This window comes from Heterodontus francisci, chromosome 4 (genome assembly GCF_036365525.1).
Source record: "Heterodontus francisci isolate sHetFra1 chromosome 4, sHetFra1.hap1, whole genome shotgun sequence".
Classification (NCBI taxonomy): Eukaryota; Metazoa; Chordata; class Chondrichthyes; order Heterodontiformes; family Heterodontidae; genus Heterodontus; species Heterodontus francisci.
In genome coordinates, this window is record NC_090374.1 from 202,522,139 (window position 1) to 202,544,460 (window position 22,322).

The 22,322-nt window shown below is 45.5% G+C and overlaps 1 protein-coding gene across 1 annotated transcript in view; it reads right to left on the reverse strand.

Annotated features, from left to right (window-relative positions):
• frem1a (Fras1 related extracellular matrix 1a) overlaps positions 1-22,322 on the reverse strand; it is a 356,873-nt gene that overhangs the window by 24,900 nt on the left and 309,651 nt on the right. Inside the window, exon 33 of the mRNA XM_068030756.1 lies at positions 21,407-21,583. Coding sequence (XP_067886857.1) covers positions 21,407-21,583 — 177 coding nt within the window. The remainder of the gene's footprint in view (positions 1-21,406; positions 21,584-22,322) is intronic.

A 22,322-nucleotide genomic window follows, 5' to 3' on the forward strand; every position in this document is an offset into this window, starting at 1 on the left:
CATCTGCTCTCTCAGGCAGATGTAAACAATCTCATGGTGCTATTTTGATTCGAGCCGGGGATTTATCCTGGCCAGTATTTAGCCCTCAATCAACATAATTAAAAAATGTTATAAGGTCATTATTGCATTGTTGTTTGTGGAACCTTGCTATGTGTAAATTGTTTGCCATGTTTCCTGCATTACAACAGTAATTACACTTCATAAATACTTCATTGGCTGTAAAATGCATTGGGATATCATGAGATCACTATATAAACAGAAGTCTTTCTTTCTATGTGTTTCAAAAACCTGGCCGCCTTAGCTGAAGCTGATGGCCTGCATGAGTCTGTCTTATGTTTAAACTCCCAACGCTTACTTTCCAACAGAATGGATGTGAGGAGTTTAGCGTTAGCCCAGGTAGAAAAATGAATTCCTTATCATTTGCACTCTATGGAGAAATAACATCAAAGCTAAAGAATTTTAATTATGTATCAGTTCAGAATCTTTTTTTTATACTTGTGAAAATATATCATGCTTTAGAACATATTTGAAGGTGTTTCCAAAACATTCTGTGGAAAATGAACAAAAGGGGTGAATTCCCAGCGTGGTTCTCCCACTCATCCATTGTACCCTATGTAAGAAAAGCCACAAAATCCCTCAAAAGAATGGTATGTTAGGTTTTATGCTACAGAACCACTGGATTAAGATTCCGAAAATAATTTCCAATAGGAGCCAACAAATGGAGATTTTTTTTCTGTTTAGACTGGATTGGAACCCAGATCTGTCTCTTGCTGCCATACAAGTTTCTGAGGGCTTCATGTTAGCAACTGCAACAGCCACAATTTACATTAATATAGTGCCATTAATGTAATAGGATGCTCCAAGGTGCTTCATGGGAACATTATAATGCAAAATTAGACATAGGGCCATATCAGGAATTATTAGGGCAGATGGCCAAAAGTTTGGTCAAAGAGGTAGGTTTTAAGGAGTGTCTTAAAAGGAGAAAGAGAGTCACAGCAGTATAGGAGGGAATTCCAGAGCTTAGAGCCTAGGCAGCTGAAAGCACAGCCACCAATGGTGGAGCGATTCAATTCAGGGATGCTCGAGAGGCCAGAATTAGAGGAACGCTGATATCTTGGAGGGTTCTGGGCTTGGAGGAAATTACAGGGATAGGGAGGGGTGAAGCCATGGAGGAATTTGAAAACAAGGATGGGAATTTTAAAATCAAAGTGTTGCTTGACCCGGAGCTAATATAGGTCAGCAAGCACAGGCGAGATAGGTGAACAGGATTTAGTGCGAGTAAGGACAGCAGCAGCAGAGGTTTGGATGACTTCAAGTTTATGGAGGGTAGAATGTAGGAGACCAGCCAGGAGTGTGTTGGAATGGTAAAGTCCAAAGGTAGCAAAGGCATCAGTGAGGGTTTTAGCAGCAGATGATCAGAGGCAGGGGCAAAGGTGGGAGATGTTATAGAAGTGGAAATAGGCACTCTTGGTGATGGTGCTTTGTGGAATACTTGTACTCTCTATTATACCGCAATGGGAAACAGAGGAAAAACTCTCCACTGGCTGGAGTCATGCCTAGCTCAAAGGAAAATCATTATGGTTGTTGGAACCCAATCTTTTCAGCCCTAGGGCATCACTGCATGAGCTCCACAGGACAGTATCCCAGACCCAAACATCTTAGCTGATTTGTCAACAACATTCCCTCCATAATAAGGATAGAAGTGGGGACATTCGCTGATTATTGTACAGTATTCAGTTCCACTCGCAACTCGTCAGTTAATGAAGCAGTCCATGTCTGCATGCAGCAAGACACATTAGCGTCATGCAAGTGACAACCACTGACCATCTCCAACAAGGGAGTATTAGACCACCTCCCCTTGAAACTCAATAGCATTCTTCTTCTTTGGCCTCCTTGTCTCGGGAGACAAAGCGCCTGGAGATGGTCAGTGGTTTGTGAAGCAGCGCCTGGAGTGGCTATAAAGGCTAATTCGAGAGTGACAGACTCTTCCACAGGTGCTGCAGAAAAAATTGGTTGTTGGGGCTGTTACACAGTTGGCTCTCTCCTTGCGCTTCTGTCTTTTTTCCTGCCAACTGCTAAGTCTCTTCGACTCGCCACACTTTAGCCCCGCCTTTATGGCTGCCCGCCAGCTCTGGCGATCACTGGCAACTGACTCCCACGACATGTGATCAATGTCACAGGACTTCATGTCACATTTGTAGACGTCTTTAAAGCGGAGACATGGACGGCCGGTAGGTCTGATACCAGTGGTCAGCTCACTGTACAATGTGTCCTTGGGGATTCTGCCATCTTCCATGCGGCTCACATGGCCAAGACATCTCAAGCTGACTCAGTAGGGTGTATAAGCTGGGGATGTTGGCCTCGAGGACTTCTGTGTTGGAGATATGGTCCTGCCACCTGATGCCAAGGATTCTCCAGAGGCAGCGAAGATGGAATGAATTGAGACGTCGCTCTTGGCTGACATACATTGTCCAGGCCTCGCTGCCGTAGAGCAAGGTACTGAGGACACAGGCTTGATACACTCGGACTTTTGTGTTCCGTGTCAGTGCGCCATTTTCCCACACTCTCTTGGCCAGTCTGGACATAGCAGTGGAAGCCTTTCCCATTCGCTTGTTGATTTCGGCATCGAGATACAGGTTACTGGTGATAGTTGAGCCTAGGTAGGTGAACTCTTGAACAACTTCCAGAGCGCGGTCGCCGATATTGATGGATGGAGCATTTCTGACGCCCTGTCCCATGATGTTCGTTTTCTTGAGGCTGATGGTTAGGCCAAATTCGTTGCAGGCAGCCGCAATCCTGTCGATGAGACTCTGCAGTCACTCTTCAGTGTGAGATGTTAATGCAGCATCGTCAGCAAAGAGGAGTTCCCTGATGAGGACTTTCCGTACTTTGGTCTTCGCTAGGTTGAACAACCTGCCACCTGATCTTGTGTGGAGGAAAATTCCTTCTTCTGAAGACTTGAACGCTCAATAGTATTAGCATCACATAATCCCCTGCTATCAACATCCTGGGGGTCACCATTGACCAGAAAATTAACTGGATCAGTCACATAAATACTGTGGCTACAAGAGCAGATCAGAAGCTGGGTATTATGCAGCAAGTGACTCATCTCCTTTCCACCATCTACAAGACACAAGTCAGGAGTGTGATGGAATACTCTCCATTGCCTGGATGAGTGCAGCTCCAACAACACTCAAGAAACTTGACATCATCCAGGACAAACCAACCCGCTTGACTTCAACCACATTGGCCACCACCTTCAACATTCATTCCATCCACCAGAGGCACAATGTGGCAGCAGCATACAAAATGCACTTCAGCAACTCGCCAAGCCTTCTTTGACAGCACCTTCCAAACCTGTGACCTCGACCACCTAGAAGGACAAGAGCAGCAGATGCATGGGAACACCACCACCTGCAAGTTCCCCTCCAAGCCACACAGCATCCTGACTTGGAACTATATCGCTGTTCCTTCACCGTCGCTGGGTCAAAATCCTGGAAGTCCCCTCCTAATAGCACTGTGGGTGTGCCTACACCCCAAGGACTGCAGCGGTTCAAGAATGTGGCTCACCATCACCTTCTCAAGGGCAATTAGGGATAGGTAACAAATGCTGGCCATGCCAGTAATGCCCGCATTTAATGACAGAATAAAAAAAAGCATGGCTTCCAAGACTTCCAAGATATCCCATCACATCTAAGCAACTTTGGACTTGGTCAAAGTACCAGAGGCCTTGTGAACTAGAGTGCAGTGCTTTTCAAAAGCTGAGACTGAATAATCTTACATAGACCGCTGGAATCATCAATGCTCAATAAATAAAGCATGATTAGTTCCAGGAGGTGATTCATCACCAGTTAAAAAATAGGAGCAGGAGCAGGCCATTTGGCCCTTTGAGCCTGCTCCGCCATTCAAAGAACAAAGAAAGAACAAAGAACAGTACAGCACAGGAACAGGCCATTCGGCCCTCCAAGCCTGCGTCGATCTTGATGCCTGTCTAAACTAAAACCTTCTGCACTTCCGGGGTCCGTATCCCTCTATTCCCATCCTATACATGTATTTGTCAAGATGCCTCTTAAACGTCGCTATCGTACCTGCTTCCACCACCTTCCCCAGCAGCAAGTTCCAGGCACTCACCACCCACTGTGTAAAAAACTTGCCTCGCACATCCCCTCTAAACTTTGCCCCTCGCACCTTAAACCTATGTCCCTAGTAACTGACTCTTCCACCCTGGGAAAAAGCTTCTGACTATCCACTCTGTCCATGCCACTCATAACTTTGTAAACCTCTATCATGTTGCCCCTCCACTTCCGTCGTTCTAGTGAAAACAATCCGAGTTTATCCAACCTCTCCTCATAGCTAATACCCTCCAGACCAGGTAATATACTGGTAAACCTCTTCTGCACCCTCTCCAAAGCCTCCACATTCTTCGGGTAGTGTGGCGACCAGAATTGTATGCAATATTCCAAGGGTGGCCTAACTAAGGTTCTGTACAGCTGAGGCATGACTTGCCAATTTTTCTACTCAATGCCCTGACCGATGAAGGCAAGCATGCCGTATGCCTTCTTGACTAGCTGATCCACCTGCGTTGTCACTTTCAGTGATCTGTGGACCTATACGCCCAGATCTCTCTGCCTGTCAATACTCCTAAGGGTTCTACCATTTACTGTATCCCTCCCACCTGCATTAGATCTTCCAAAATGCATTACCTCACATTAGTCCGGATTAAACGCCATCTGCCATTTCTCCGCTTAAGTCTCCAACCGATCGATATCCTGCTGTATCCTCTGACAATCCTCATCACTATCCGCAACTCCACCAACCTTTGTGCCATCCGCAAACTTACTAATCAGACCAGCTACATTTTCCTCCAAATTATTTATATATATTACAAACAGCAAAGGTCCCAGCACTGATCCCTGCGGAACACCACTAGTCACAGCCCTCCATTCAGAAAAGCACCCTTCCACTGCTACAGTCTGTCTTCTATGACCGAGCCAGTTCTGTATCCATCTTGCCAGCTCACCTCTGATCCAGTGTGACTTCACCTTTTGTACCAGTCTGCCATGAGGGACTTTGTCAAAGGCTTTAATGATCATGGCTGATCATCCAACTCTGCAGCCTGTTCCAGCTTTCGCTCCATACCCTTTGATCCCTTTAGACCCAAGAGCTATATCTAACTCCTTCTTGAAAACATTCAATGTTTTGGCCTCAACTGCTTTCTGTGCTAGCGAATTCCACAGGCTCACCACTCTCTGGGATACCCCGTATCCTTAGACTATGACCCCTGGTTCTGGACTCCCCCACCATCAGGAACATCCTTCCTGCATCTACCCTGTCAAGTCCTGTTGGAATTTTATAGGTTTCTATGAGATGCCCCCCTCACTCTTCTGAACTCCAGCGAATATAATCCTAACCGACTCAATCTCTCCTCATATGTCATCCTGCCATCCGAGGAATCAGTCTTCACTGCACTCCCTCTATAGCCATCCCAGGAATCAGTCTTCACTGCACTCCCTCTATAGCAAGAACATCCTTCCTCAGATAAGGAGACCAAAACTGCACACAATATTCCAGGTGTGGCCTCACCAAGGCCTTGTATAATTGCAGCAAGACATCCCTGCTCCTGTACTTGAATCCTCTCGCTATGAAGGCCAACATACCATTTGCTTTTTTACCGCCTGTTGCACCTGCATGCTTACCTTCAGTGACTGGTGTACGAGAACACCCAGGTCTCATTGCATATTCCCCTCTCTCAGTTTATAGCCGTTCAGATAATAATCTACCTTCCTGTTTTTCCTACCAAATTGGATAACCTCACATTGATCCACATTATACTGCATCTGCCATGCATTAGCCCACTCACTCAACTTGTCCAAATCACCCTGAAGCCTCTCTGCATCCTCCTCACAACTCACCCTCCCACCCAGTTTTGTGTCTTCTTCAAATTTGGAGATATTACATTTAGTTCCCTCATCTAAATCATTAATATATATTGTGAATAGCTGGAGTCCGAGCACTGATCCCTGCGGTATTCCACTAGTCACTGCTTGCCATTCTGAAAAAGCCCCATTTATCCCTAGTCTTTGTTTCCTGTCTGCCAACCAATTTTCTATCCATCACAATACACTATCCCCAATCCTATGCACTTTAATTTTACACGCTAATCTCTTATGTGGGACTTTGTCGAAAGCCTTCTGAAAGTCCAAATAAACCACATCCACTGGCTCCCCCTCATCAACTCTACTAGTTACATCCTCGAAGAATTCTAGTAGATTTGTCAAGCATGATTTCCCTTTCATAAATCCATGCTGACTCTGCCCGATTCTACCATTGTTCTCCAAGTGCTCTGCTATAAAATCTTTGATAATGGACTCTAGAATTTTCCCCACCGACGTCAGGCTGACTGGTCTATAATTCCCTGCTTTCTCTCTACCTCTCTTTTTAAATAGTGGGGTTACATTAGCTACCCTCCAATCTGTAGGAACTGTTCCAGAGTCTATAGAATCTTGGAAGATGACCAGCAATGCATCCACTATTTCTAAGGCCACTTCCTGAAGTACTCTGGGATGCATACCATCAGGCCCTGGGGATTTATCAGCCTTCAATCCCATCAATTTCCCCAACACCATTTCTCTACTAATACTGATTTATTTCAGTTCCTCTATCTCACTAAGCCCTGTGTTCCCCAACATTTCTGGTATAATATTTGTGTCCTCCTTTGTGAAGACAGAACCAAAGTATGCATTTAGTCGGTCAGCCATTTCTTTATTCCCCATAATAACTTCCCCTGTTTCTGACTGTAAGGGATCTACATTTGTCTTTACTAATCTTTTTCTCTTCACATACCTATAGAAACTTTTACAGTCAGTTTTTATGTTCCCTGCAAGTTTGCTCTCGTACTCGATTTTCCCCTTCTTAATCAATCCCCTGGTCCTCCTTTGCTGAATTCTAAACTGCTCCCAGTCCTCAGGTCTGTTGTTTTACCTGGCAAATTTATATGCCTCTTCCTTGCATCTAATGCTATAGTTAATTTCCCTTGTAAGCCATTGTTTGGCTAACTTTCGTGCCAGACAGGGATAAACAATTGTTGCAGTTCATTCATGCGCTCTTTAAATGTTTGCCATTGCCTATCCACAATCATCCCTTTAAGTAACGTTTCCCAATCTGTCATAGCCAACTCGTGCTTCATACCTTCGTAGTTTCCTTTACTAAGATTCAGGACTCTAGTCTCAGAATCAACTACGTCACTCTCCATCTTGATGAAGAGTTCTATCATATTATGGTCGCTCATCCCCAAGGGATCTCGCACCACTAGATTGTCAATTATTCCTCTCTCATTACACAATACCCAGTCTAGGATGGCTTGTTCTCTAGTTGGTTCCTCAACGTACTGGTCCAGAAAACCATCCCGTATACACTCCAAGAATTCCTCCTCTATGGTATTGAGACTAATTTGATTTGTCCAATCTATATGCAGAATAAAGCCACCCATAATTACAGATGTTCCTTTATCGCATGCATCTCTAATTTCCTGTTTAATGCCATTCCCAACATCACCACTACGGTTTTGGGGTCCATATACAACCCCCACTAACGTTTTTTGCCCCTTAGTGTTTCTCAGTTCTACACATACAGATTCCACATCGTCAGAGCTAATATCTTTCCTCACTATTGCGTTAATTTCCTCTTTAACCAGCAATGCAACTCCACCGCCTTTTGCTTTTTGCCTGTCTTTCCGAAATACTGAATATCCCTGGATGTTTATTTCACATCCCTGGTCACCTTGCAGACATGTCTCTGTAATCCTGACTATATCATACCTGTTTACATCTATTTGTGCGATTAATTCATCCACTTTATTGTGAATGCTCTGCGCGTTAAGGCACAAAGCCTTAAAGCTTGTCTTTTTAACATTACTTGTCCTCTTTCCACTATTTTTCCACTGTGTCCTTGTTTGATTCTGGCCCTTGATTTCTCTGCCTATCACTTTTCTTATTCGCCTTACTGTCTTTTGTTCTTGTCTTTGATCCCCCCCCTCCTCTGACTCCTTGCAAAGGTTCCCATCCTCCTGCCATTTTAGTTTAAACCCTCCCCAACCACTCTAGCAAATACTCCCCCTAGGGCATCAGTCCCAGTCCTGCCCAGGTGTAACCCGTCCAGTTTGTACTGGTCCCACCTCCCCCAGAACCGGTCCCAATGCCCCAGGAATCTAAAACCCTCCCCCTCACACCATCTCTTCAGCCACGTATTCATCTGATATATCCTGCTATTTCTCCTCTGACTAGCACGTGGCACTGGTAGTAATCCTGAGATCGCTACCTTTGAGGTCCTACTTTTCAACTCACTTCCTAACTCCCTATATTCTACTTTTAGGACCTCATTCCTTTTCTTTACCTATGTTCTTTGTATAAATGTGTACCACGACCACTGGCTGTTCACCCTCCCCCTTCAGAATGTCCTGTAACTGCTCTGAGACATCCTTGACCCTCGCACCAGAGGGGCAAAATACCATCCTGGAGTCTCTTCTGCGGCCACAGAAACACCTATCTATTCCCCTTACAATTGAATCCCCTATAACTATTGCATTCCCACACTTTTTACTCCTCCTCTGTGTGGCAGAACCAACTGTGGTGCAACGAATTGGGCTGTTGCTGCTTTCCCCTGAGAGGCCATTCTCCCCAACAGTACCCAAAGCAGTATATCTATTTTGCAGGGGAATAGCCACAGGAGATTCCTGTACTGCCTGCCTAGTCCTCTTGCTCTGCCTGGTAGTCACCCATTCCACTCCTGCCTGTGGAGTCTGAGCCTGCGGTGTGACCACCTCTCTATATGTGCTATCCATGATACTCTCTGCCTCGTGGATGCTCCACAGTGTCCCCAGCTGCTGCTCCAGCTTTGAAACCCGGGCTTCCAGGAGCTGCAGCTGGAGACACTTCCTGCACACATGCCAGTCCCGGGCACTGGAAATGTTCCCGGCTTCCGACATGGAGCACGAGGAGCACACCAAGGCTTTGAACTCTCCTGCCATGATTTAACCCTTTAAATTAAATTAAACCTTCTGGAAGATCTTAATGTCTGATAATATCAGTTACTCTAGGGCCCTTCTTCCCTGGTCCTCGTTACTACAGAACTCCCTAAAATAAAAATAATTCCTATATTTGAAATAAGCTTTAAACCTTTAAACTTTTCTTTCCTGAGATACTTACCCAGCTATTTAGAGTTGTGCTGGGGGAACTATCATTACCACCAAGAAGGTTTTTTATAGCTTCCCGCTTGTGAAAGATAACAAGGAATTAAAAAGGCATTTAACAAACAATTCTTACATGAACTTTCTTCATTGTTTGCAGCTGGAACATTATAAATTACAAACATAGAATTACAATATGTGAATAAGCCATTCAGTCTAGCCGGTCCTGTGGTCCTAATCGCATACGTCTACTGTATTCCCATCTCTCTTTTATTCCCCTTTCCTTCAACACCTGTCTTAACACATTCCTAAATATTGGCAGAGTCTCTGCAGGTTATTTTGCGATAGTCAATGGAAATAACAATGGGGAGAGATTTAAAACGGGCTGACAATTCTTTATCACCCATTGTATATCATCGCACAAAGTCAAAATGACTCACAACCATTTAAATAATAGATGTTTTAAAGGAGCAGTGTCTTCAAAGAAACATCTTTCTGTGTGGTAATAAGTGCACAATGTGCATACAGCACATATACAAATGCACAGTGTTGGACTGAAACGCATTCTGAGGCCTTTTGTACAACCATGTTAGTGTTCTGAAAATAACAGAACTTTTCTAAAATAAAAGCAGAACATTCTGGAAATATTCAGCATGTCAGGCAGCATCTGTGGAGAGAGAAAAAGAGTTACTGTTTGAGGCTGATGACCTTTCATCAGAGCTGGGAAAAGTTAGAGATGTAATAGGTATTAAGCAACTAATAGGGGGAAGGTTGGGAAAAGAACAAAAGAGAAGGTCTGTGATGGGGTGGAAAACAGGAAAGATTAAATGATAAAAGGGCTGGTAGTGCAAGGCTGGGAGTGGCAATGGGACAAGTTAAAAAACAAAATATGTAATGAGAGGAGGTGTGAATGGCAGAATGAACAGCTACTGTCCACAACTGTCACATGCCACAAGCTTTCGCTTCCCAAATAAAAGCCATTTATGCAGAAAATACATATTTAATCCAAACATTTTCCATGTTGTCAACAATTCTGATTTCCTCATGAATTTTTGCAAGTTTTGAAAGTTTTTTTGATGTTCATTCTTCATAAGATAAATATAAATATATGTTTCTACTTGTTTCAAATTCAAGGGGCTAGAAATTTCTTGCGCACGGGGTTAACGATTTGAGATCTGCCCTCACCATTCAGATTGAGTTGGGCAACATGTGAATTTGATGTACCCACCTCATCTGAGTGATTGTGGTATTGGCTTGAGCATGCTGCTCTCCTCTCCTAAACCGTGTCCATGGCCTCTGCGCTCAACAAGAGGGCCAGGCAGTGTCATTTAGAAACCACGTGGTCCAGCCATCCCTTCTTAAAGGGAGTTGAACTGAAGAAAATTGCTGCAATTTATAACATCAATAAATTGAACACTAGGACAGAGTGACGGATGCAACACTGGAAACATTAATGGTGGAGGTGGACAGGAGGAGAGATGCCATGGTTCTGGAGTGGGCCAGGAGGCCCTCAAGGACCATCCTCAGAAGGCCAGGGGTGGTCAACTCCCAGATTCTGGACCCAAAGACCTGGCAGCAGTGCCACAAGGGGTCTCATGACCTTAAATGGGTGGACAAGGCCAGTGAATGCATGACATCTCCTTACCCTCTCATGCCACTCAATGTACCAGACTCCCATCAATCACCCAGCAGCACTCCCTGGTGTTCCAGACTCACACCTAACATCCAGATACACCACATCACTCTCACACATCTACCAATGCTACCAGCCTCACACCTACTTCTCACTGCCTTCAAATACTCCAGCTATTCAGCTATGGCAAGCACATCATCCAAACACAGTGCAACAAAATCACTGACATTCTTCCCTCACTTTTGCAGGACAAGCTGGCACAAATAGGAGGGGAGCAAGGACTCCTGCATCTCCTGAGCCCTACAGAGGTGTTGGCTCTCAGCACCATGGGGCCAGGTGTGATGGAGCTCCTGGAATCCAATGTCCCTGAGAACATTGAGGATGCTGGTACATTACTGCCTTATGCCCTTCTCAAATCCCAACACATTGTTCTCCTGCTATCTGGCATGATGATCAAGCTGCTGATGCTGTGTACATCACCCCGCTCTTTCCTCACACCAACTTCTAACTTCCTGCTTTCAGGTGCCCATGTCCAGTCACAGCACTGCGAGGAAGGAGAGAGGGACTAACAAGATAACACTGATAAGGAGGCCCATCACTTGATCTGACACATGCAGCAGCAAGCTGTCAGCAGCTCAGATGCTGGCACTGCACGTACCTTAAAGGTAAATATAACATTGAGTTAGCATGTGGTTTGTCATCCTGGCACAAGCAGGTGGCAGCCAGGCCAAGGGTAAAGAATGGCTCATTTTTCAGCTCACCAGAGGGTAAGATTGCAGACACTTTTTGCTGCAGAGGACTCAAATGAGGACCTGGATGGGACAGCATGCAGGAGATTACTGATGGGCAAGTGTTTCGAGATGCTGGGTGTATTGGCTGGCCTGCCAAACAGTCTGTTGTCACTGTCATGGAGCATGGAGGTGTCCAGCTCCAACCTGACAGAGGGCATCGCGTAGAGCTTGCCATCTCTGTGGCATTAGCCCCACATCCCTTTCATCGACCACAATCGATAACCTCATGGCCCAGCATATCCCCCACTCTGCCATTACCATCAAGCCAGAGATCAACCCTGGTTCAATGAAGAGTGCAGGAGGGCATGCCAGGAGCAGCACCAGGCATACCTAAAAATGAGGTACCAACCTGGTGAAGCTACAATGCAGGAATACATGCATGCTAAACAGCAGAAGCAACATGCGATAGACAGGGCTAAGCGATCCCACAACCAACGGATCAGATCTAAGCTCTGCAGTCCTGCCACATCCAGTCATATATGGTGGTGGACAATTAAACAGCTGACAGGAGGAGGAGGCTCCACAAATATCCCCATCCTCAACAAATGGGGAACTAAGCACATAAGTGCAAAAGAGAAGGCTGAAATATTTGCATCCATCTTTGGCCAGAAGTGCCGAGTGGATGATCCATCTCGGCCTCCTCCTGAGGTTCCCAACATCATAGATGCCAATCTTCAGCCAATCCAATTCACTCCATGTGATATCAGGAAACGGCTGAAGGCACTGGATACTGCAAAGGCTATTGGGCCCTGACAACATCCCAGCTGTGGTACTTGTGACGAGATTGCTTCCGTTTCTTTTGTAAAATATGCTTTAAAGAACTAATAGTTGAATTCTGGTCATTGATTCATCTGGAGATTGCTGAACTTTGTGTTTTAAAAAAAGGAAGGTCACCAGAAGGTTTGGACTGAGAATGGAACTTTAAAGAGTTACTGGAAGGCATCCATTTGCAAATAACCCAGCAAGGGTTGTGCTCATCACTCTAAAAGGATGTTTGCAAAGGAATGGTCAAGAATTATAGATGTCAGAGGACTTACTGCTGAACAGTTTTAATTTCGTTTTGAACTGTTAAAAAAAGCCGGTTGGTGTTTGGCCAAAAAACAGAAGGAGTTGCTGGTGGCCTGCCAGGAGAAGACAACTGATATCTTTCTCTCTTTGAAGAATCCCTGAATTTTTAAAGACATCCTGCAGCAGGTTTTACTATTTCCTCCTGTATTTGAAGAAACCTTTACTGCTATATTACTGCTATGTACCTAAGAAGATCCTTGTTGCTGCTTCCTACTGTAAAGCCTAACTGGAGATTCCTATGCTGCATCTTTTGGAAGCCTACCCAAACTGATCATCAACGTTGCCTGGAAAGAACTGTTCGAGGAAGATTCCATTGACAGCCGCCTATTTCACCTTTGGGACACCTCGCCAAAACAAAGGACTTCCATACCTTCTTTTCAGAATAAGTGTTTATTTTAATTCCTTCTATTTCTTTGTAACAGCTGTAAACAAAAAATTCCTTTTTTTCCCCCTGATTAACTGGTTCTGTATGCATGTGGGTGTGCATGAGGGCTAAGATAAATAAGAGGCTTTAATATTTCAATTCGTGTGTATGTTTACCCACTTATTGGTTAAAAGTTGGTTTATAATAAAAGGATAATTTACTTGTTTATTAAAGAAACCTGTTTGGTGTGTTTTATTCTGCTTAAAAGTAGAGTATCTGATTGACTGTTTCGGTAAGTGGGAAAATTTAAATATATGTTGTGAACTGTGGAGAAGTGGGACTGAATTAACAGTGCATTCCTCCCACCTTGGTCATACATACTGAAGACATGTACTCAAGAACTGGCTGCACCCTAGCCAAGCTGTTCCAGTACAGCTGCAGCACTGGCATGTACCAAACAATTTGGAAAATTGTCCAGGTATGTCCTGCAAACAAAAAGCAGGACAAATCCAATCCGGCCAATTAGCACCCCATCAGTAAGCTCTCGATCATCAGGAAAGGGATGGAAAGTGTTGTCGACAATGCTATCAAGCGACACTTACTGACCCAATAATCTGCTCACTGATGCTCAGTTTGGGTTACATCAGGACCAGCTGTTCCGGACCTCATTACAGCCTTGGTTCAAACATAGACAAAAGAGCTTAATTCCAGAGGTGAGGTGAGCGTGACTGCCCTTGACATCAAGGCAGCATTTGACCGAGTATGACATCAAGGAGCCCTAACAAAACTGGAGTCAATGGGAATCAGGAGGAAAACTCTCCACTGGTTAGAGTCATACCTAACACAAAGGAAGATGGTTGTGGTTGTTGGAGACCAATCATCTCAATCCCAGAAGTTCCTCGGGGTAGTGTCCTAGGCCCAACCATCTTCAGCTGCTTCATAACGACCTTCCCTCCATCATAAGGTTAGAATTGGAGATGTTCGCTGACGATTGCACAAAGTTCAGCACCATTCGCAACTCTTCAGATACTGAAGCAATCAGTGCTTGCATGTAGCGAGACCTGGACAACATCCAGGCTTGGGCTGATAAGTAGCAAGTAACATATGACCACAAAAATACCAGGCAATGGCTATCTCCAACAAGAGAGAATCTAACCATCTCCACATGATGTTCAATGGCATTAACAATGCTGAACCTCCCACCATCAATATCCTGGGATTACCATTGAGCAGAAAATTAACTGTAGCAGCCATATAAATACTGTGGCTACAAGAGCAGGTCAGAGACTGGGAATTCTGCAGCGAGTAATTCACCTCCTGACTCCCCAAATCCTGTCCACCATCTACAAGGCACAAGTCAGGAGTGTGATGGAATACTCTCCACTTGCCTGGATGAGTGCAGCTCCAACAACATTCAAGATGCTTGACACCACGCAGGACAAAGCAGCCCACTTGGTTGGCACGCCATTCATCATCTTAAACATTCACTCCCTCCACCACCGACGCACAGTGGCAGCAGTGTGTACCATCTGCAAGAGGCACTGCAGCAACTCACAAAGACTCCTTCAACGGCACCTTCCAAACTCGCAACCTCTACAATCTAGAAGGACAAGGGCATCAAGTGCTTGGGAACACCACCACCTGCAAGTTCCCTCAAGCCACACACCATCCTGACTTGGAACTATGATCACTGGATCAAAATCCTGGAACTCCCTTTCTAACAGCACTGTGGGTGTACCTACCAAACATGGACTGCAGTGATTCATGTGTGTTCATTATGGAGAAGGACGATGTAGGTGTAGGGATCAGGGAGGGAGATTGTGATATACTTGAACAAATTAACATTGAAAGGGAGGAGGTATTAGCGGTTTCAGCGGGCTTAAAAGTGGATAAATCCCTAGGCCCAGATGAGATATATCCCAGACTGTTATGAGGCAAGGGAGGAGATAACAGGCACTCTGACATAAATTTTCAAATCCTCTCTGGCCACAGGAGCGGTACCAGAGGACTGGAGGACAGCGAATCTGGTACCATTATTCAAGAAGGGCAGCAGGAATAAACAAGGTAATTGCAGGCCAGTGAGTCTAACATGGTAGGGAAACTATTGGAAAAAATTCTGAGGGACAGGATTAATCTCCACTTGGCCCGTAGCCTTGTATGCTTTGGCATTTCAAGTGCTCATCTAAATACTTCTTAAATGTTGTGAGGGTTCTTGCCTCTATCACCCCTTCAGGCAGTGCGTTCCAGATTCCAACCACCCTCTGGGTGAAAAAATGTTTCCTCAAATCCCCTCTAAACCTCCTGCCCCTTACCCTAAATCTATGCCCCCTGGTTATTGACCCCTCTGCTAAGGGAAAACATTTCTTCCTATCTACCTTATCTATGCCCCTCATAATCTTGTACACCTATTTCAGGCCCCCCCTCAGCCTTCTCTGCTCGAAGGAAAACAACACTAGCCCATCCAGTGTCTCTTCATTGCTGAAATGCCCCAGCCCAGGCAACATCCTGGTGAATCTCCTCTGCACCCTCTCCAGTGAAATCACATCCTTCCTGTAGTGTGGTGACCAAAACTGTACACAGTACTCCAGCTGTGGCCTAACTAGCATTTTATACAGCTCCATCATAACCTCCCTGCTCTTATATTCTATGCCTCGGCTAATAAAGGCAAGTATCCCATATGCCTTCCTAACCACCTTATCTACCTGTGCTGCTGCCTTCAGTGATCTATGGACAAGTGCACCAAGATTCCTCTCACCCTCTGTACTCCCTAGTGTCCTACCATCCATTGTATATTCCCTTGCCTTGTTTGTCCTCCCAAAATGCATCACCTCACACTTCTCAGGATTACATTCCATTTGCCACTGCTCTGCCCATCTTACCAGCCCATCTATATCGTCCTGTAATCTAAGGCTTTCTTCCTCACTGTTTACGACACCACCAATTTTCATGTAATCTGCAAACTTACTGATCATACCTCCCATATTCACATCTAAATCATTAATATACACTACAAACTGCAAGGGCCCCAGCACCGATCCCTGCAGTACACCACTGGTCACAGGCTTCCAATCGCAAAAACAACCCTCAACCATCACCCTCTGCCTCCTGCCACTAAGCCAAGTTTGGATCCAATTTGCTAAATTGCCCTGGATCCCATGGGCTCTTATCTTCTTAACCAATCTCCCATGTGGGACCTTATCAAAAGCCTTACTGAAGTCCATGTAGACTACATCATCTGCTTTACCCTCATCTACACATCTAGTCACCACCTCGAAAAATTCAATCAAGTTTGTGAGACATGATCTCCCCCTGACAAAGCCATACTGACTATACTTGATAGTGGAGATTAATCCTGTCCCTCAGAATTTTTTCCAAGAGTTCCCTACCACTGGCCTGTAATTGCCTGGTTTATCCCTGCTACCCTTCTTGAATAATGGTACCACATTCGCTATCCTCCAGTCCTCTGGCACAGCTCCTGTGGCCAGAGAGGATTCGAAAATTTGTGTCAGATCCCCTGCTATCTCCTCCCTTGTCTCACATAACAGCCTGGGATATATCTCATTTGGGCCTGGGTATGTATCCACTTTAAGCCCACTAAAACTGCTAATACCACCTCCCTTTCAGTGCTAGTTTGTTTAGGTATATCACAAAACCCCCTCCCTGACCTCTACACCTACATCGTCCTTCTCCATAGTGAACACAGATGAAAAGTAATCATTTAAAACCTCACCTACGTCCTCTGGCTCCACACACAGATTGCCACTTTGGTCACTAATGGGCCCCACTCTTTCCCTGGTTATCTTCTTGCCTTTAATATTCTTATAAAACACCTTGGGATTTTCTTTTATCTTGCCCGCCAGTGTTATTCCATGGCCCCTCTTCACTCTCATAATTACTTTTTTAAGTACCCCCCTACACTTTCTATACTCCTCTAATGCCTCCGCTGTTTTCAGTGCTCTGAATCTGCCATAAGCCTCCTTTTTTTTCCTTATCCAATCCTCTACACCCCTTGACATCCAGGGTTCCCTGGACTTGTTGGTCCTACCCATCACCTTCACATGTTGGCTTTGAACTCTCACTATTTCCTCTTTGTATGACTCCCACTGGTCTGATGTAGACTTTCCTACAAGCAGCTGCTCCCAGTCATAGAGTGATACAGCACTGAAACGGGCCCTTTGGCCCACCGAGTCTGTGCTGACCAACAACCACGCATTTATACTAATCCTACCATATCCCTACCACTTACCTACACTAGGGGCAATTTACAATGGCCAATTTACCTTCCAACCTACAAGTCTTTGGCTGTGGGAGGAAACCAGAGCACCCGGCAGAAACCCACGCAGTCACAGGGAGAAGTTGCAAACTCCACACAGGTAGTACCCAGAACCGAACCCGGGTTGCTGAAGCTGTGAAGCTGTGGTGCTAACTGCTGCGCCACTGTGCCGCCCCACTTTGGCCAGATCCTGTTTTATCAAATTGAAATCGGCCTTCCCCCAATTCAATACCTTTATTTCTGGTCCATCTTTGTCCTTTTCCGTAACTACCTCAAATCTCACAGAGTTATGGTCACTATGCCTGAAATGCACCCCCACTGACACTTCCACCACTTGTCTGGCTTCATTTCCTAGGATTAGGTCCAATACCACCCCTTCTCTTGTAGGGCTGTCTACGTGCTAGCTCAAGAAGCTCTCCTGTATGTACTTTAAGAATTCCGCCCCCTTTAAGCCTTTTGCACTAAGACTATCCCAGTTAATATTGGGGAAGTTTAAATCCCCTACAATTATTACCCTATTATTTTTACACCTCTGAGATTTTCCTACATATCTGCTCCTCTACCTCTCCCTGACTGTTTGGAGGCCTGTAGTACACTTTTTGCTTTTAGGTTCTACCCATAGGGCCTCATTTACAGTAATGGACTCCTTGATCAACAGTGCAATGCCACCTCCTCTTTTACCCTCTCCCCTGTCACACCTGAAGATTCTATACCCTGGAATATTGAGCTGCCAGTCTTGTCCTTCCCTCAACCATGTGTCTGTGATAGCAATAAAATCATATTCCCATGTGTTAATCAACACCCTCAGCTCATCTGCCTTACTCGTAAGACTCCTTGTATTAAAATAGATGCAATCCAGCCTTGCATTTTTCACTTGTGCCTTAACAGGTCTATATTTGCTCTGCCTTCCAGACTGACTTAGATTCTCTTCTATATTTGGCTGTGCATCACCCCCTACTGTACCTCCACTCTGTATCCCAGCGATCCAAGAAACTAAAGCCCTCCCTCCTGCGCCATCTCCTCAGCCACGCATTCATCTGCTCTATCCTCCTGTTCCTATACTCACTAGCATGTGGCACTGGGACATTGAGGTCTTGCTTTTTAATCTTCTACCTAGCTCCCTAAATCCTTGTCGCAGGACCTCATCCTTCTTTCCACATAGGTCATTGGCACCAATGTGAACCACAACCTCTGAATGTTCACCCTCCTCCTTCAGAATGTCCTGCAGCCGCTCCATGACATCCTTGTCCCGAGCACCAGGGAGGCAAAATGCCATCCTGGAGTCACTTTGCGGCCACAGAAACACCTATCTGTACTCCTTATGATAGAATCCCCTATCACTATAGCTCTCCCACTCTTTTTCCTCCCCTCCTGTGCAGCTAAGCCACCTGTGATGCCACAGACTTGGCTCTTGCTACATTCCCCTGAGAAGCTATCTCCCCCAGCAGTAACCAAAGTGGAAAATCTGTTAGAGAGGGAGATGGACCCAGGGGACTCCTGCATTACCTGCCTTGTTCTTCTACTCTGCCTAGTGGTCACCCATTCCTTTCTGCCTGAGCAGTCTTTACCTGCGGTGTGACCAACCCCCTGTACGCGCTATCCATGATGATCTCAGCCTTGCGGATGCTCTACAGTGTCTCCAGCCGCTGCTCCAGATCTGAAACGCGGATTTCGAGTAGCTGCAGCTGGAGACACTTCCTCCACACGTGTTTGCCCTGGACACTGGAAGTGTCCCTGACTTCCCACATTGCACAGGAGGAGCACTCCACACTGCTGAGCTGCCCTACCATTTACTCCCTTAAATTACACAAAAATTATTTACACTAGGGACCTTGATTCCCTAAAAACCACTACTTACTTTATTTAAAAAAATTAATAATAATTACTAGTAATTATTGATAAATTACACTAATTTAAAAAGAAACACACTTTAGTAGTACTAACTTTATCACTTATAAGGTAGGTTTTAAGGGTTTTTTTTTTTAAAAAAAGAACTTTCTCTCCCCTAATTTTTTTAAAGGTATTTACAGGCACTAACAGCTGTTATTTACCCAACCAATCAGCTTACAGATTTCCCGTGATGTCACAGTCTTTTTTTTCCTCTTTTGAAACTCAGCGCGTGGAGACACAGACAGAGCCTGCCGACTGCTGCTGCTCCGGATCCGCCTCCTCCCAGCTCCATCTGCCGACTGCTGCTGCTCCGGATCCGCCTCCTCCCAGCTCCATCTGCCGACTGCTGCTGCTCCGGATCCGCCTCCTCCCAGGTCCGCCTGCCGACTGCCGCTGCTCCGGATCTGCCTCCTCCCAGGTCCGCCTGCCGACTGCTGCTGCTCCGGATCCGCCTCCTCCCAGGTCCGCCTGCCGACTGCCGCTGCTCCGGATCCGCCTCCTCCCAGGTCCGCCTGCCGACTGCCGCTGCTCCGGATCCGCCTCCTCCCAGGTCCGCCTGCCGACTGCCGCTGCTCCGGATCCGCCTCCTCCCAGGTCCGCCTGCCGACTGCCGCTGCTCCGGATCCGCCTCCTCCCAGGTCCGCATGCCGACTGCCGCTGCTCCGGTCTTCAGGTCGGTAAGTCTAACCTCAGTAGTGGGCAAATTATTGGGATCAATTCTGAGAGACACTGTCACTTAGAAAGGGACGGATTAATCAAGGATAGTCAGCATGGATTTGTTAAGGGATGGTGGTGTCTGACTAACTTGATTGAATTTTTTGAGGAAGTAACAAGGAGGTTAGTGCAGTTGATGTGGTCTACATGGATTTCAGCAAGGCTTTTGACAAGGTCCCACATGACAGACTGGCTAAAAAAATAAAAGCCCATGGGATCCAGGGGAATGTAGCGAGCTGGACACAAAATTGGCTCAGTGGCAGGAAACAAAGGGTCATTGATTTTTTTTCGACTGGAGGGCTGTTTCCAGCGGCATTCCTCAGGGCTCAGTACTAGGTCCTCTGCTTTTTGTGGTACATAGTAACAATTTGGATGGAAATGTAGGGGGAATGATCAAGAAATTTGCAGATGACACAAAAATTGGCCGTGTGGTTGATAGCGAGGAGGATAGCTATCGACTGCAGGAAGATATCAATGGACTGGTCAACGCTGGAAAATGGAATTCAACCCAGAGAAGTGTGAGGTGATGCATTTGGGGAGGTCAAACAAGGCAAAGGAATACATGATTAATGGGAGAATACTGAGAGATGTAGAGGAAGTGAGAGACCTTGGAGTGAACGTCCACAGATCCCTGAAGGTAGCAGGACAGGTTGATAAGGTGGTTAAGAAGGCAAATGGAATCCTTTCCTTTATTAGCTGAGGTATAGAATACAAGAGTAGGGAGGTTATGCTGGAACTGTATAACTCATTGGTTAGGTCACAATTTGAGTACTGTGTGCAGTTCTGGTCACCTCATTACAGAAAGGATGTAATTGCACTAGAAAGAGTACAGAGGAGATTTACGAGGATGTTGTCTGGACGAGAAAAGTGCAGCCAAGAGGAAAGATTGGATAGGCTGGGGTTGTTCTCCTTGGAACAGAGAAGGCTGAGGGGAGATCTGACTGAGATGCACAAAATTTTGAGGGGCCTGGATAGAGTGGGTGCGAAGGGCCTATCCACCTTAGCAGAGAGGTCAATGACTAGGGGGCATAGATTTAAAGTGATTGGTAGAAGGATTAGAGGAGAGATGAGGGTGGTGGGGTTCTGGAACTCACCCTCTGAAAGGGTGGTAGAGGCAGAAAATCTCAACTCATTTAAAAGGGGCCTGGATGTTCACCTGAAGTGCTGTAACCTGCAGGGCTCCGGACTAAATGCTGGAAAGTGGGATTAAGCCGAATGGCTCGCTTTGGTGGCCGGCGCAAACACGATGGGCCAAGTGGCCTCTTTCTGCACTGTAAACTTTCTATGATTTCTATGATTCCAACAGAAAACCCATTCCAAACCATGGATAAAACTAAGTCTTTGCAAATTGTACAGCTTCAACTAATGCATTTCCTTTCTCATGAAAGAAACCAACACCCTTAACACGAACAATGGGCTGCAGATTTTCAAGAAGTGGGGTGGGGTAGGTAGGAATTGATGTAATTCCCGTGTTTCCCTAAAAACTAACCTGTTTTCCAGGAATATGCTGTGATGCAGCCACTGTCATATCTTTATCAGTCTTTGAGAACCCTGTTTTGCCAGGAAAATTTGGTTGATGCCGACTGGTGACCAGTACTTTTGCTCTTTTACTTGACATTGAAGGAATGTGATCATCTTCAACCTTTAGCGATATTAGCCCATGGTACTAAACAGGAAGAGAGGAAGTATTCAGCAAAGTGTGGAGAATATTCAAACAAGGTTAAAGCAATGCATCAAACCCTGATCCAGAATAAAATAATCCCCAAATATTTTACTGTTTTCATGGCAGCATATTAAAAAGACAACCTGCTGCCAAATTTCACTTAGAAAACACACCACTGTGCTCATGGATTGGAAAATGGCAAATGTCACTCCATTATTCAAGAAGCAAAGGAGGAAGAAAGCAAGTAACAACAGATCCGATAGGTTAAATCAATTGTGGGGAGGTTACTGGAATCTAACATCAGAGACAGAGCGACTTTGGACATAGATAACATAGAATGTACAACACAGAAAAAGGCCACACACATGGACAAGGATGAGTTATCAAAGAAATCAGCAGGGATTTGTCAAGAGTAGGTCACGTCTGACTAATCTGGGGGAATATTTTGAGGAAATCACTAGCATGGTGGATCGGGGAATAAGAACATAAGAAATAGGAGCAGGAGTAGGCCATTTGACCCCTCAAGCCTGCCCCGCCATTCAATAAGATCATGGCTGATCTGCCCCAGACCTCAACTCATAAGAACATAAGAAATAGGATGTCTATGGATATCATCTATGTGGCCTTCCATAAAGTCCTGCACCAGAAAGGATATGGAATTGGACGGTTGGTAATTAGTTGGGAAGTCGGGAGAAAGAAGCAGGGATAAAGGCAACATTCTCTGATTGGCGGAATGTTGCTC